At 37.4% G+C, this 16,626-nt stretch overlaps 1 protein-coding gene across 1 annotated transcript in view; it reads right to left on the minus strand.

Moving 5' to 3' along the window:
- LOC107730934 (NADP-dependent malic enzyme, mitochondrial-like) overlaps positions 1–16,626 on the minus strand; it is an 85,306-nt gene that overhangs the window by 1,995 nt on the left and 66,685 nt on the right. Inside the window, exons 6-9 of the mRNA XM_016541898.1 lie at positions 11,845–11,948; positions 4,346–4,455; positions 1,215–1,312; positions 824–937 (exon numbers count right to left, since the gene is read on the minus strand). Coding sequence (XP_016397384.1) covers positions 824–937; positions 1,215–1,312; positions 4,346–4,455; positions 11,845–11,948 — 426 coding nt within the window. The remainder of the gene's footprint in view (positions 1–823; positions 938–1,214; positions 1,313–4,345; positions 4,456–11,844; positions 11,949–16,626) is intronic.

Raw genomic sequence — 16,626 nt, forward strand, 5'->3', positions numbered from 1 at the left:
TTTTTTAATTCACCATTATAGTGATTAGCGTTCCCTTTGGTTGGGCACTTTGAACTTGGTTTACATTACTATAATTTACTTCCTGTTAGTGCAGTAATGCATTATGAAGTCAGAGTTATTTGATTTCAAAGGAAGAAAAATAATAAATAGGTTGCATTTAGAAAGTGACGTATTTTCTAATTAAAGTATTAGTGCATTTATTGTGTGTGTTTATTAATGAACTTAGTTAAGTTTCTATTTTCATAAATACCCTGAGATGCTTTCATTTGGGTTTATATAATCCTTACATAGTGTGTGGTAATATGCTAAAGTCACACACAGACTTAAACATTCAGCACGCACGCCACAACAATGGTAACAATTCAATTTCATTTATTTTCATTAATTGTAACAATAACCATTTTATTTGCTCTTTTTGTTGTGCTACTACTGACACAAGACAGCAAATAAAATTGTCAAATAAAATCAACAACTGTAAAACAAAGCAACTGTATAATTTATTCATGCCGCAATGCACTCTGGGAGTCATTGAGTAGCTATACTAAGTCATGAGTAAACCTAAATGAAAGGATCAAGTAGCCCGTACAGTTCTTTTTTAGTTACTAGAACTCTCGTGTAAGTAAGCTATACTAACTAAGCATCTGTCAGTACAACATACTATTCCTATTTCACTTTACTTAGTTTTTTCAAGGCAATAGGTTTGCATGCTTTTTTTAAGTAAGCCCAACTAATTAGATTTTACAGTGTATAAACTCCAATACAAACCACATGGTGTGTTTGAATGTCAACACTAAATGTAAAAAACCTTTAATGATAACCTCACCTTAACGATAAGTCCTTTAGAGTCCACCATCCAGATTTTCTTTATACACTGCTCACGAGGAAGCCCCTCTTTCTCCATTGCCATAATGATGAGCTCAGCTATGCCCATTGCGGCCTGAAAACATAAAAATGCTGTTACAAATCTACATTTCACATAGACTTGAAAACATCTAAAAAGATGTGTGAACTCTGTGCACTTCACAATATTTCAATAAAAATCTCACAGCTTGACTCAAATAATGAATCTTTAATGAATTCATTCCATATCACCATGGCATATTTGCGTCCTTGCACTGCTGTTGTTCACTCAATATGGATCAACAACAATCAAAATACTGGAAAATTGGCATTTAAAACTGTTATTTGTGGATCTGTGCAGCCAACACACTCACCTCCCCTGCACCCTGAAATACAATGGTATGGTTGCACATTTTGCTCTTGGTAATGCGAAGGGCAGCCAGCAGTCCCGCCACAGCCACAGCAGCAGTACCTATGGGACAGGAAACACAAACATCTTTCACTCAGGAATTATCTTATCTCTGAGGTAAACAGCAAAGCTGTTCATAAAAGGATGAGCTGAGGCTTGAGACTCAACTCTGGAAGCTCATTAATTGTAGACATAAAGATGGAGTTAATATGGAGGTGGATTTCCGGAGGATTTGTCAAAGGAGTGAGATAAGCAGATGTTTATATATTCTGTCAAAGAAATCCGCTCTAAATGCTAGAGATCTGCTGATTTGGGGATGAGTCAATTAAATGTACAGCAGTGTGGCTGTCTTCAGACGTCTAGCTTGCTTTCAATACACAGTCAATAAAATAGTTATAGATATGCGTGATAACAGTTGGAGAATTGTAAACTTCTGTATGGCCCATATATTTACAACGTAAATACAGCCACAGCCTAGACCAGTGGTTTTCAACCAGGGGGCCTCAACAAACTTCCAAGGGGCCGCAGGATGACTTCAAAGTATATAAATTAATAAATCATATATATATGAACAATATCACACGAGTAGACGTGAGATATGGCTGTATATCGGCACGTCTGTGATTCGGCCGTAGGTAATCACAGTGTGCCGATATACAGCCATATCGCACGGCTGTGAGTGTGATATTGCATTTATACAACAGTTTGATGGCACGAGTGTGTCATCCCTTTTTTTGTGCAAACTAGAATAGAAGTCACTGACTTTTTGCGACAGGTGGGATACAGTTTATGGCACTTCTCATTTATTCCTATGGTATCCGTACACGCCGATTGACTGTCGCACAACTGAAATTCAATGACGTCAAGGCTATAATGTGATCGCCTAAAAAACTCTTAAAACTGCATTCCGTGACACATAAACTGTATTATTTATAAAATTATAGTGGATTTGGGCGTCCACTGTGACACTCGTTGTGAGAAATACAGCAAGCGGACTGATACAGACGGTTGGAGTTCCTATATCACTTGAATATTGCACTCTTGGAAAAGGCTCTCAGCCAATCAGAATCGAGGACCAGAAAGAATTGTTGTATAAATAAATAAATATATATACACACACACACACACACACACACACACACACACACACACAATCGTTCTTACTGGTTCTTTGTTGAAGCAGAAGCAACTCAACGTTCCTTCGTTACTAGTTCATTACTAGTTCTAAAGAACTGGTGTATAAATAAATAAATAAATAAATATACAGTATATATATATACAGGTGCATCTCAATAAATTAGAATGTCATGGAAAAGTTCATTTATTTCAGTAATTCAACTCAAATTGTGAAACTTGTGTATTAAATAAATTCAATGCACACATGGAAACCAAGGTCCTGGAGTCTGGAGGAAGGGTGGAGAAGCTCATAGCCCACGTTGCTTGAAGTCCAGTGTTAAGTTTCCAGAGTCTGTGATGATTTGGGGTGCAATGTCATCTGCTGGTGTTGGTCCATTGTTTTTTTTGAAAACCAACGTCACTGCACCCGTTTAGCAAGAAATTTTGGAGCACTTCATGCTTCCTTCTGCTGACCAGCTTTTTGAAGATGCTGATTTCATTTTCTAGCAGGATTTGGCACCTGCCCACACTGCCAAAAGCATCAAAAGTTGGTTAAATGACCATGGTGTTTGGTGTGCTTGACTGGCCAGCAAACTCACCAGACCTGAACCCCATAGAGAATCTATGGGGTATTGTCAAGAGGAAAATGATAAACAAGAGACCAAAAAATGCAGATGAGCTGAAGGCCACTGTCAAAGAAACCTGGGCTTCCATACCACCTCAGCAGTGCCACAAACTGATCACCTCCATGCCACGCCGATTTGAGGCAGTAATTAAAGCAAAAGGAACCCCCTCCAAGTATTGAGTACATGTACAGTATATGAACATACTTTCCAGAAGGCCAACAATTCACTAAAAATGTTTTTTTTTTATTGGTCTTATGAAGTATTCTAATTTGTTGAGATAGTGAATTGGTGGGTTTTTGTTAAATGTGAGCCAAAATCATCACAATTAAAAGAATCAAAGACTTAAACTACTTCAGTCTGTGTGCATTGAATTTATTTAATACACGAGTTTCACAATTTGAGTTGAATTACTGAAATAAATGAACTTTTCCACAACATTCTAATTTATTGAGATGCACCTGTATATATATATATATATATATATATATATAAACTCTAACCTAAATTAAAACGCTGAAAAAAACATAAAATGAAGATGTAAACCGAAATCATATTTCCAAATCATAAATTGAAAACTTCTGGAATCATAAAATAAATAGTTAATTAAGTTAATTAAGATATTAAATTAACCAGGTTAATTAATTCAATAAAAAGATACCAGAAATATCTTAGCATACATGGAAGGGAGCCTGAATATTGTGACCTTGTGAAAAAGGTTGAGAACCATTGACCTAAATGCATCAAAAATGTGCAAACTGTATATGAAATATGAAACGAGCACTGATAGGAGCACAAGAAACTCCGAAATCAATAGCTCCCATATAGAATAAATTGAAAACGCCCGCTCAGCTCCGCTCGCTCCACTCCAGTGGACATATATGGTTAACTCTGTGAACGGTGAGATTAACTCAATATGCTCCTCCCAAACGTTTGATTGAAACTCAATTTCAAATAGTGTGATTGTGTTCAAGTTGTTGATTGGTATGTGCCTGCAATGATTGTGTAAAAAAGGATAAAGACAGAGGGGAGGATGGTAGAAAAGAAAATAGAAGAAAAATGCACTCCAGATAACCACCCCTTGCTACTGAACCATAAATACAAGAGGGATATTAAGCAACAGTAGGAAAGAAAATCAGAGTGAGAGATATGGTCTGAATGACTAACTTACAATCATTGATTTCTGGACTACACTATAGACTGAGAACCAGCTTAAACATAACATTATGACTCTTTTTATTAACCTAAAGCATAACTTAGACTGTATGTGTTCTGTGTGCTTTAATACATTTTGTACAAGAGAAAATTCAAAACCAAAAAAGCAGTGTGCTACTAAAGTCTCTTTTTGTGCCAATACCTTGGATGTCATCATTGAACGTGAGGTACTTGTTGCGGTATTTGCTCAACAGACGGAAGGCGTTGATGTTGGCAAAATCCTCAAACTGGATAAGGCAGTTCACCCCATATCTGTACATAACAGAAAAATCAGTGTATATTTTTTCAGAACGCAGAAACACAACAAAACAAAATATAAGCTCAAAGCCATTTGTTTTAAGTACAAATAATCCTTACAAAATGGTCCAAATCCTCACAGTACCATTTCATGTTAAGTGGCTAGTTAAATGCACTCTGTTTCAGCCTGCAGAGGGGGCTATCCAACTGCTCCTCAAGCCTATCACAGATGGGGTGGTTGTGGGTGTTCAATCCTGAAGGTTTTTTCCTTCTCCGTGTGGGCCTGAGACTGTTATCATTACTTTGTAATCGTTTCCACAGCCAAACACAACTCTTAATGGTCAGAAAAGCAAATAACAACCCTTGTATGATCAGTCAGCAAATGATGTGGTAACACCGTGACCTCTAATTCTCCCATTGGTAGATAAAAACCTACCAAAATGATATTCAAAATCAATAGCCAATGATCTGCACGCCCACAATCGTGTCTCTCTTGAGGACAGATCTTCATGAGAAAAACTGTGGATTTTTGAATGGACTGCAGCGCCAATTCAGTGGTTTCTCTGGTTATTTATCCAGTCAACAGAACAATTGAAAGAACAGTACAAAGCAACCAACTGATTCCCCAGTGGAATATAGAGAGCAGATTCAGGTCCATCATATTTTGATGCAATTTTCGAGGTCCCAGACACCTAGACATGGAAAACAGGACGGGTAAACAACACAGTGTGGCTCCATAAAGAGCTGGCCTGTCACTCAACCCAATGGAAGATGAATAGAGATCTGCATTGTTGCCAAGAGCTGTCGTGTATACATATCACTCAAACACACAAGGGGGAAAATCGCTCACTGTATTCACAATGACAGCTGTCTCCTGAAGCATCCAACCGTTTCTTTATTTCTATTAACAAAATCATAAAGAGAAACTACAAAATGAAGAAAAAAACAACAACATCACCATAAATGCATCGATACATGACGTGTGTGAAGTGTTATTCAGTCTGTTAAACTCATCGGGCCAAGTGAGTTGAATTTGGCAACTGAATCAGTCTGATTTGTGAATGAATCACTCAGGGGTGTGTTTTCAATTGGCAATTTCTCATAGAACAATGTTGCACATCTGTCATTCAAACCATCATGTTGTTTACAAAAAAAACTGTTGTTAAAGACTACAACTAGAACTATTGTTTAATAGTTAGTTTAATTAATTAGTTTAGAAATTGCATAAATGTCAAATTGTTTGCTGTAAATAATGAACATGGCATCTAATGACTATGACTTTTTTTCTCCACCGTTTTGCATTATTTTCAGATGATAGATTCAGTTGTGGTTCACTCTTGCATCATAGAGCATCTTCACGCATGCACATTCTTCAAAAATGGCACTTTCATTCTCTTGACAAACTTAAAGACATAGAATAAAATTTGTATATATATGAAATGAGAGATATAGATTGTATTGCTTGTTAGCTTGCTTGTTTTGCTCAAGAGCATGATCAAGTCCATGTGATACTAGCTTTAGAAACTAAGCTTCTAAATAGAGGTCGAGAGCTTCAACCACATAACTTTGAAATGCTGTTTGTGAATGTTCATTGAAAACACAGAATCATTACAGAATCATAATTTAAAACATAATTATGTTGCTAACCGTAACCATAGTTGGCTAGTGATGCTTTGGGAAACTCACCTCTGAGCAGTTCTGTAAATTTGATCAATTTACTTAAGTTTGATTTGTTCACAAATCAGACATCACTACTTCTCTCATGAACTCACAATGCAGGGTGGATGTGCAGATTTTTAGCGAACAGATCTCACAAAAGCTATTGTATAGCTTCAGAAGACTTGGAAGATAGCATATAAATAATTTTTTATTATACTTAAATGGTGCTTCTATGTCATTTTAACATTCGAAGAGTAGCCATTATATAATTCAAAAATTTTATTTCTAGTCAAACAGGTTTAGAACCACATGCAGAGAAATTTCATTTTTGGTAAACTAATCCTTTAAGTAATATAAAATGGTCAGTGTTGCATATTCAGACATGCTACAAAAACAGAAAAAGGCAATAAATGTTTTCATCGTCTCCAGAGACTTTCCAGCACCAAAGCACTCAAGGTAAACAAGTTTAACTGAGTTCAGAATCTCATCCAAAGTTTTAAGAAACCTTGTCCTGAGACCCGGCCTCAGATTGGTCCTTCTAATCAAACTGCAGTCTAAACTCTGACATATCTGCAGCAGGAGGCAGGAAAGCAGTCAAGAGAGACTGGCAGAGTAATTGCTCATGGATTTGGAGGAGAACTTTGGCAGATATAAATAGGACGTAGAGAAAGTGAGTCATAATCCCAGCATGCTCTCTGATCTGTTGAAGTGCATCATCTGAGGAGGAAGATGAAAAATGAAATCATAACCTCCTGATCTAGCACAACAGTGGTTGTAAAAGATGTCAATATTAGCATAAGAACAAGAAAAATTGCTGTCAACTAAATACTGTTTAATATTTGAGGTGATACAGAGTTAACTATGGCTGTCAGGGGTTTATTTTGAATAAATGTGATTGAGAGAGAGACAGAAAAAGACAGAAACTACTAGGCGACAAAACAAAGCACCCATTCGGTCAATTGTGGTCTCATTCTCACCAAAGCTTGTTGTTTTTTTCTGGCGCCTTGTTCAATGAGATCCATAATGCACCTCTGCGTCTGTTGTAAAACTCAAACAAAGAGCTGGCTGGGGATCAGCTTCACTGGTCCTCTCCACCAAAATTCAGGCCAGACAATGACAGACACACCCAAGCACATTGAGAGCTGCAGGAACTCTGTCTCTTCTTATTTGCCTTTACCTCCAGACAGGGCAGAAAGTGTTGGGAGTATTGAGAGGAACTCTTCAAGCCAATATTAAATCAACCCAGTGCTCTAGGACAGCTCTGCCATGCTTTTCGGACCAGAAAAAGCATGAAAAAATTCCATTTTACAAACTTGCTTTGATTCTGTAAGAGTTCTCTAGATCAACAGATCAGCATCTGAGAATGAAGAAACTTCCTAGGCTGCAATAACAATAACGTTTTCTCCACGAGCCCTCTAGTTACTGCACTTCTTTTGAACCTATTGGCATTTTGTACTTTGGAAAAAGGCACAAGCAAGTAGTGATAACACACCTGTGAGTCTGTTGCCAGCAGAGTTGAGCCAAAATTGCAAAAAATGCAAGACAATAAATTTTTCTGAAGATCATTAAAACAGACATTATTTTCATGACAAAAAAACAACAACCACTAACTGCCAAAACTGTGATGTGAAAATATCCTATTCCATGACTAATACAAACATTATGCATTGAAGTTATATAATATTTATTATAATTAGTTTTTTGTTAATTTTTGGTTCAAATTTTTTATAATTACATTTTTTGTATTACATTCTAATAAAACAATCATAATAAGAATATGAATAAAGGAATAATAAAATAAGTAAAAAATAGATAATAAAAGTAAAAAATAAATAATATAAAAATGTTTTAAAAAATACTGTATAGAGGTAATTGCTGTAATTTAATACTTACCTATATATAATCTAAAGTGAATCATGGAAACACACAGATAAAAATTATTTCTGCAGTTTATTTTTAGGCTGGACATTTTGGTCCCTAAAATGTAGAAAAAACTGATACTTCCAAACAAACACACACACACACACACACAAACATACACATAAACTGTACCATTCAGAATGACCTATCAAACGAACAGAGCAGCCTCATAGTAGTCCCGGCATTAATACACACATGCTACATGTGTAAACTTACACATGGCCAACTCCTCAGCTCAGAGACATAAACACCTGTACATTTAGAGCTTCACCTTAATTTATTATTTTCAAAATTCTACCATGCACCACACTATATGTCAGGCATTTGGAAGCTGAAGACTGTAGCCAGCAAATTCTATACAAACCATAATGCACTTCAGTCTCTGTCTAAATGGTTTTAGTAAGGAAACTAGGCTTCATCACTCCTAAAGAGGAATGCAGTAAATTGGCTCAGAGCCCATGAGAGACTGCTAAACCCATCTCCACGCCATCGATAACAAAACACAACAAGGCCCTTTGTCTCCTTGTTTCATTCAGCAATGATTTATTAGTTGTTTCCTTCAAAGATAAATTATTTGACCCAGACAAAAGTGCAGATTGAGTCTATTTCCATACATCACTGAGATTTGATGCTAACCGGCCAAATTTCATTGTGGCATTTCAGCATTCGTACACTATAACAGGAACACAACATGACTGTTGGGAATTAAGCATTTCTCATAAAGTGGTATGCACAATATAGAAAACAGAAAAGTGAGGCAAAAAACACAGCCACTAGGGTTTAGATTTAGCATAATCCTGCTGGTCCATTACTGACCACACACACACTCACTCAGGACATTTGCTGAGATTGGGTCTAAGCGTTCTAGCGGAGCTGACAAGCTCTCAAAGATTATCTTTTACCCACATGGCTACCATGCAGCCCACAGGCCTCCAAATTAAAGGTCATGGTGAGAATCCTGTCCAAACACAGCTGTTCAACCAGAGACTTCAATACGTGCACATACACACACACACACACACAATATGAACACACTTTTTCAGGATTCCAGAAAGGTTTTCCCACATTATCAGGTTTAAAATCAAACTGATATATCCACAAACGTTTTGAGATTTATAAAATCGTATATTAGCCAGAATTTTAGACAGGAATCTTTTATAATATCACAAATGTCTTTACTGTCGCATTTAATCGATTTAATGCATACTTGCTGAAAAAAAAAACACACACATCTTACTGACCCCCAAACTTTTGAATGGTAGTGTATTATTCTATTCTATGTTATTCTATTCGATAGTCATTTTTTTTACTTTTTTTCAACCATAAACTAAACACATTTATTTTTATATATTATTTGTTTTTATTTGTTTTAAATAATATACACTATGTAAATTAATCACTTTAAAATAATTACTAGAAACAAAATATACTGATACAGTAAACATTTTTTGCAACATAAAAACAGTTTTGCATCAGAGTATAACTGAAAAATCTTTTTTTTTTTTTTTTTTTTAACTTGCAAAGTTTACTGTATCCGTCACAACTTACATCTAAACACTTTTGAAATGCAAGGCATTCTATTTCAGAATGTCAGAAAGGCCTCATGTAGGGTAATCATTACTATCAGGTCAAGGTTATGTAGGACAGGCCATTGACTCATGGTGAGCATTCAGTGCTTCTCTACAGTACACGCAGGCTCCCACGGGGCCCATTGGGCTTCACAGGCTGCTCTTTCTGTAAAACACAACATTTCTCAATTCCCATCTGCAGACAAAAATCAAGCGACATTTCCCTCCACTCCTTGTCCTAACATGGCTTCGTAACGTTACCCTGAGATGGCCCGTGTTACCATAGAGATGAAACACTGTCACCACTACAGCACTGTGAAAAGCGACGAGCTCTAATGAAATAATTTGACATGGGAATTGTACCGGTGCACACAGAGGGGCTACATAAGACAGAAACTTTTCAGTCTGTTCAGGGAGAAGCCGGAAAACAAAATCAACCCCCCACAAACTAATTCGGCACACAAAGCCCGAGAAGCAAAAAAAAAATCTATTCTTGAATTAACTACATCATAAAAGAAGCATAACAACCCCCCGCGAAAATAATCCCAGCATTTACCGCCTAAAATGCTGCTTTTCTTCTAGGTGTGTGTTTCTTTATATGGTGTTGTACACTCAAAATAAAGACCTCAAAGAGCATCTGTGCACACTATCTGCTCTAGTTCTTAAAGTCATTGTGGGACAGAAAAGTGGCCTGACGGGGATTGGTGTCATTATTCTTCATCATTTGTGTCCAGACTTACACAAAAAGGCTTGATGGGAAACAGAGCACCTGTGGGCTGTTAAACTTACAGTCTGAGAGCCTGAACCTCAACAATGAAATCTAAAGAATTTACTGTACGCATTTCATGATTCTCCTTTGTCTACTTTTCACATTTTTGTTTCAAACAGCCAAAGCTATTTTGCACAAATGCTATTTATCTCTACTCTTAACCTGTAGTGAAATATGGTCTTTTGCCTTTCACTGACCCTAAAAAGTACAACTGGAGTGCAATCCCCCAATAAACTGCTGGGTGCGGTTTCTTCTAAAACTCTTAAACTGTAGTACTGAAAGAAGTTTTGAAATTTTCATGTACCTCACAGAGCAGAAAATGGTTCTCTCCATGTGATTAATATTTTTGATTCCTGAGTGTGAATAATTGTTGAGGTTTTGATGCTAACAATGGCACGGATCAAGGTTCGATTCCCAATTAAAATATAAACTAATGGTCTAAAAAGGCCTTATCCCTTCAATGCAATCTAAGCTGTTTTAGATAAACGCATAAATGTATTTTAACCCTCATTCAGCAAGCAAATGTTACTTTTCAGGATTTTTCCTGAAGCACTGAGCCTCTTAAATTTAAAATGATAAGGAGTTTATTAAAAATCACCAGGACTATAATCATTTGTTCAGTCAGCAACCTATAATCATTCATTTTCCACCAACTCTGCACTTTTATGGAAAAGTGATGCTGTTGCCTGTAGTTTCATTTCCACCCAGTTATTATAGAATCACTGCAATATTCAGCCAGCTGGAGGGAAATCAGACACTGGGGTTTTTGAGTTCTGCTTTAAATACAGCCATGTGTGGCACTAAAGTGAAGTGACATGTCGTGTGACGTGTGACTATGTTCTTATGACAACCACTGTCACACCAGGCCACACCAGAACCTAAAGCAACCAAGAGAACTTTGACCAGGACCCTGGTTCTTAAATGTTAATGGCGTTTACCAGTGCAGAACTTGCCACTATGTTCATGCCACTCAAAGTTTTATTCTTCATGCAAACAATGCTAATCTCCAGCATTCATTGAACATACTACATGCAAATATTAATCTTCCAACATTCAAAGAGAAATGAAAGATGAGCTGTCAAAGAATAAAACGGCATAAAACAAAAAACGACATTGACTCAAATAACCCAAACTGACATATTCGCAGACTATCGAAGACAAATGGCATAAGATCTTGAACCATTCTAAGCATCAGTGAGCTGAATGAGCCATCAGGCAGCGGTGCTGGATATGGGCTGAATTGCATCACCGCATGGCTCAGTATTGAGCAGGATATATGGGGAGAGAACTGATGAGGCGTGCAGTCAGCGATCTGGTTCGGGTCCCTGCCACTGAAGTCATTGCTCAGAGCCCACAAACCTAGAGGCACGCGCTTCACCCCACATTCCTGCAACGCAATGGCTCAGCTATGCTCTCCAGGCATTTCCATCAGCGGCCTGTGGAAGGAAGCGTGTGCTGTGCGGGAGGGGTACACTGGGTTTACTATACCTGTCTGTGATGGCCTTCATAAATTCATCCAGAAGCTCATCATAGGCCTGTCCACGTATTCTTTTATGCCTCAGACCAATGTACAGAGGGTCCTTTAGGAGTTCCTAAAGGAAAAGAAGAAAAAGAGAGAAGAAAAGGTTTTCACTTCTATAATCCCAGGCATCAAGTAGAAACAATGGCATGACATTGCGATTCATCATATTACTCTAACCAGTGGGAAAAAATGAGAAACGAAAGTACAATACTATCAAAACTCAAAAAGCGAATGTTTATTATGTGCACAGCTCCTCTTTAATTAGATTACATATGGTAATCTGGTTACCCCACAGCTAAACCGTTCACAGTGCCTGTAAGCATATGTTTAAAGGAAAGACAGACTGAGAACAAGAGAAAGAGAAATGCACAAAAGCATAAAAAGAGACCGAAAGAGGCCAACATGTGAGGAAAAAGAACTACACTGCATTTTCAATTTGGAAGTCTAGCAGCTGTCGCTCTTGTAGATCTGCAGACTTCACACTGAGAGTCACTAACACTATGCGAAAAACAGAAGGAAAGTAGAGAGAGAATGCGAGCGTCATATAAAAGTTCTGTGCGCCCCATCACTGTCAGCGTGCCAGTCAACCAGAAAAGAAAATGGATTAACAGAGCACCTGCATCACTCTCAGCAGTACTGATGTGCGGTGCAACAATTCCGGAACTTTTTTTTTTTTCACATGTTTTGATCATGGTGAATGAGGAAGTGCTTTCATCAGAACTCATTCCCATACAGCACACAAAATTTCAGGCATAATGTTTTCTGACGATCTGTCCTCAGTTTTAAAGCGTCTTTGACTAGTGAAAGAGAAAAAATAGAAAAGGTTGAAAAAGCAATAAATGCTATGAAGTTTTAAAATTTCTGTCTTTAAATATATATATATACAAGACTTTCTTCTTTCTTCTGTGTAACACAAGAGAAGATATTTTGAACAATGTTGATAAAAGTTTTGGTGACTATTGACTTTCAATGTATGGATAAAAACCACTGGGAAATTTCTAAAAAGAATTTCTAGAAGAAAATAAATAAATAATTAATAATAATAATGCATGCTGGCTGAAAAAAAATATGCAGGAAGAGTGAAATTGACTAAAGGGATATTTTTCTTCCAGCACTACTTTGGATTTCTATTCAAGACTTTTACACAGCAACTGAGCTCATAAAGGTACCCTTACTAGAGAGGACTGTCTGGTTTCAGATGGTAAGTGAATTCATCAGTGTGGGAGAAGAAAACGGAGAGTGCCGTCTGAGATATGAGACAGTAACTACAGGCAGATTTATCGTGTGTTCATAATGCACTTTTAAGTGCACACTCAGTGGGGGGAGGGGATATACTTCAAGCAGGTCTGGTTTGTTGTGACTTTGTTTTTTAATCTCAAAACAGTCACTATAAAAGGAGCTTCTCTGAACCTCACAGGAAACCACACAAACAGCAAACTGCCACACCTCCTCAGAAGTGGATCATGACATGTTGTGCCAGTTATCCCATCAATGGGGTGGAGACAAAACAAGCCCCTCCCACACTGCATTTATAGGATAATCATAGGCTGTACCAGGACAAAACCTAAAACAGTTAAAATTATTGGTGGTGGCTGAGATTTTGCCAAGCAGGATGTCTTGTGTTGGTCCTGGAACAATGTTTATTAAGCAAGTCATGACCCTATTGCTAACTCAAACCATACACTACTGTTCAAAAGCTTGGGCTCAGTGAGATTTTTTTCTGTTTTCTTTGTTGTTGTTGTTGTTTTTTTAAAGAAATTATTACTTTTATTTGGCAAGGATGCATTAAATTGATCAAAGGTGACAGTGAAGACTTTTATAATGTTACAAAAGAATTCCATTTTAAACATCATAAATGTTGCTCTTTGGAATGGTTTACTCAGTTTTCAGAGTTTACACAGAGTTTTTTTGAGTAGATTAATATATTATAATGATTTCTGAAGGATCATTTGACATTGGAGTAATGGCTGCTGAAAATTCAGCTTTGCCATCATCACAGAAATAACTTACATTTTAAAATCTATTACAATAGAAACTATTAAAACAAATAATTATTTTAAAATGTAATAATATTTCACAATATTAAGTTTTTAATATGAATACATTTTCAAATTTTACTGACTCCAAACTTTCGAACAGTCCCACCCCTAAGGTTAAACTTAAAGTCTGATTAGTTGATGAAAAAGTAGTTCCGAGACCAAACAAGGATCCAGAAACATGTCCAACTTCACAAATCTTTTTTCCATATTAAATTTCCTATCAGTATCTCTTGATCTTCTCACCATTTGATGAAAACCATAAGCTGACATGATAAAAAGCTCTGTAATAAATGTAATATCTGAAAATGTAATACATCAGATTACAAGCTAGGATAATATCTAAAATAACAGATACGCCTTGACAGAAAACTTGCTCTATGGGAAACAGATCCAGATAATTCAAATGAAATCAGGACAAAATCTGATCCTAGACCTACTGCATAACTACTCAGAAGTGCTTTTGTAAAAATGAGTCACTAAGTGATGAGAGGAAGCCTTTTTCTCTCAGGGATTAATACTGGGTTTTGGTGAACTGTGCTTTGTGTGTGTGAACTGTACGTGTATGTAGCCTTTCAGGTGAGATTAAGGCACAGGAACAGTCAGGGTCTGTTAGCCACAGTCAGAGAAGAATGAGAAAATGTGTGTGTGTGTGTGTGTGAGAGAGAGAGAGAGAGAGAGAGAGAGAGAGAGAGAGTAAATGATGTCTTACCTTTTTCATGCGTGTGAAAAAGATGAAAAAGCTCACCACAGCCGTGTACCAAAAAGTAGCCAAACGCTAGCTCTCCACCCGCAACCACTCACTCACACAACCGGAAGCCAGAGAGAGAGAGAGAGAGAGTGAAAGAGAATGAGAGAGGTAAGTCTCTTTGCCTAGGCCACCCACAACCACAACAGACAGCACTTTGTTTGCGATAGCATCATTTGGTTTCCTTTCAGTATGTGAATGTATGCGTGTGGATGAGGTCACATGAGGTGATAGCGGTAAGTGTCCCTGCTGTCAATCAATATAAGATAAATATAAGAGTCGTCATCAGAGTTCATATTCCCCTTTTACACCAGAGACACAAAAACTGATGTGGTGTCAGTGATCATAATCTGTTGTCTGGAGGTCTGCAGTGTATACAGAAGCTCAGAGATCTCAATGCAGTCCAGCACTGTTTAGACAAGGCACAATACTCTAGAAACACTCACAGGAGGTGTTTACATAGAGCTTGCAACAACAAAAAGGAAGTTCACAGATAGTGTTTACATGGGTTTGATTGCAAGCCATAAGTGTCTGTTTTGTACGGTGGCCGAGAAGTGCAAAGCAAATCACAATTCTGAAAACAAAATAAAAAATTACAAACGCAAATGCAAGTCTACAAAACAAAATAACAATTCAGAAAGCACAACAACAATTCAGAAAACATTATAACAAGTCAGAAAACACAATGACAAATTCGAAAACAAAATAACAAGTCAGAAAACACAACAACAAATCCGAAAACAAATTTACAAGTCAGAAAACACAACGACAAATCAGACAAACCGGAAAAGGTAGGTATAGTTTGAGACAGCGCCATTGGTTTGGGATTACTCACGGCTGACTGGACGAGACATCTGTCAATCAACGTATACAGGAAGAACCAGCCGAAGAACAGCAGAGTCGTGGTAGAAAGTTCGGAGATGGTATTAAAGTAGCTCAGTTTAAATGTATTGTATGAATTGCCCTTACTCTGGAATAAAAAATACGGGGTGTCTATTTACATTTAGTTAAAAGTGGCTGTAAATCATCAGCTCCAGTGTCGCAGAAGGATAAATGCGTGCCCTTGGCTTTTTGACACGATTGACCCGGGTTCGATCCCGCCTTTTGCCGAACATTTTTCCCTCCCTTTTCAAATCTCGTATTAGCAATGGATTCTATTCACACTAAGTGAAAATAGCAGTATTTTTAGCAATATGCTATTTACACTAAGTGCAAATACCTATTTACACTGTTAAAATAGCAGGATTTCTACTATCAAGTATACTACTTGTTGCAAATAGTGGCAATTATCTGCACTTCAGTATTGTAGTACATTATAAAACAGTATTGTAACAACGCGCAGTTGTTCTATAGAACGTGGGGTTAACCGGAGCTAAGCTAGGCTACTAAACTTTTGCAAAGCTAATTGCTAGCAGGGTGCTAGCATCTATACGTCGAGACTTTTAATTTGGTTAGTGGTAAGTGCCGACACTCACGTCCCATTAACCGCACGACCCTGAGTGTCTCTGTGAGCAGAAGCACAGACAGAACAAACCAGCAGGAGGCAGTACTGTCATCTTTCTCTTTTTATTTTAAACACAGAATAAGATCTTACACCGGCAAGGCCATATCGCCAAGTCCCTCCCCTACACATCTCTCTCCATGACGGTGACAGCCACACTTTTTATAACAAGGCAGTAAATGAACCAAACCCACCCGAACTAACTTGAACATAAACACACATAACATAGCTAACGCAAAAACCCAACCATCTTGCTTAATTAACACATAAATCAACTCTAAACAAATACCCATAATGCACCTGGCTGCTAGCGCTCACTGCCGGGTCATTACAATACCAAACCATGCACGCAGCAGCCGCTTGCTTTAGTTAAAATAACAGTGTTCTGTGAATGTTGATGCTTTAATAACAAATACTTATCGGGAGCGTGTATGCTGGGATTTCATAAATGTAATGGAGAATA

Source organism: Sinocyclocheilus rhinocerous, unplaced genomic scaffold, assembly GCF_001515625.1.
Source record: "Sinocyclocheilus rhinocerous isolate Xijiao unplaced genomic scaffold, SAMN03320098_v1.1 scaffold1993, whole genome shotgun sequence".
Lineage (NCBI taxonomy): Eukaryota > Metazoa > Chordata > Actinopteri > Cypriniformes > Cyprinidae > Sinocyclocheilus > Sinocyclocheilus rhinocerous.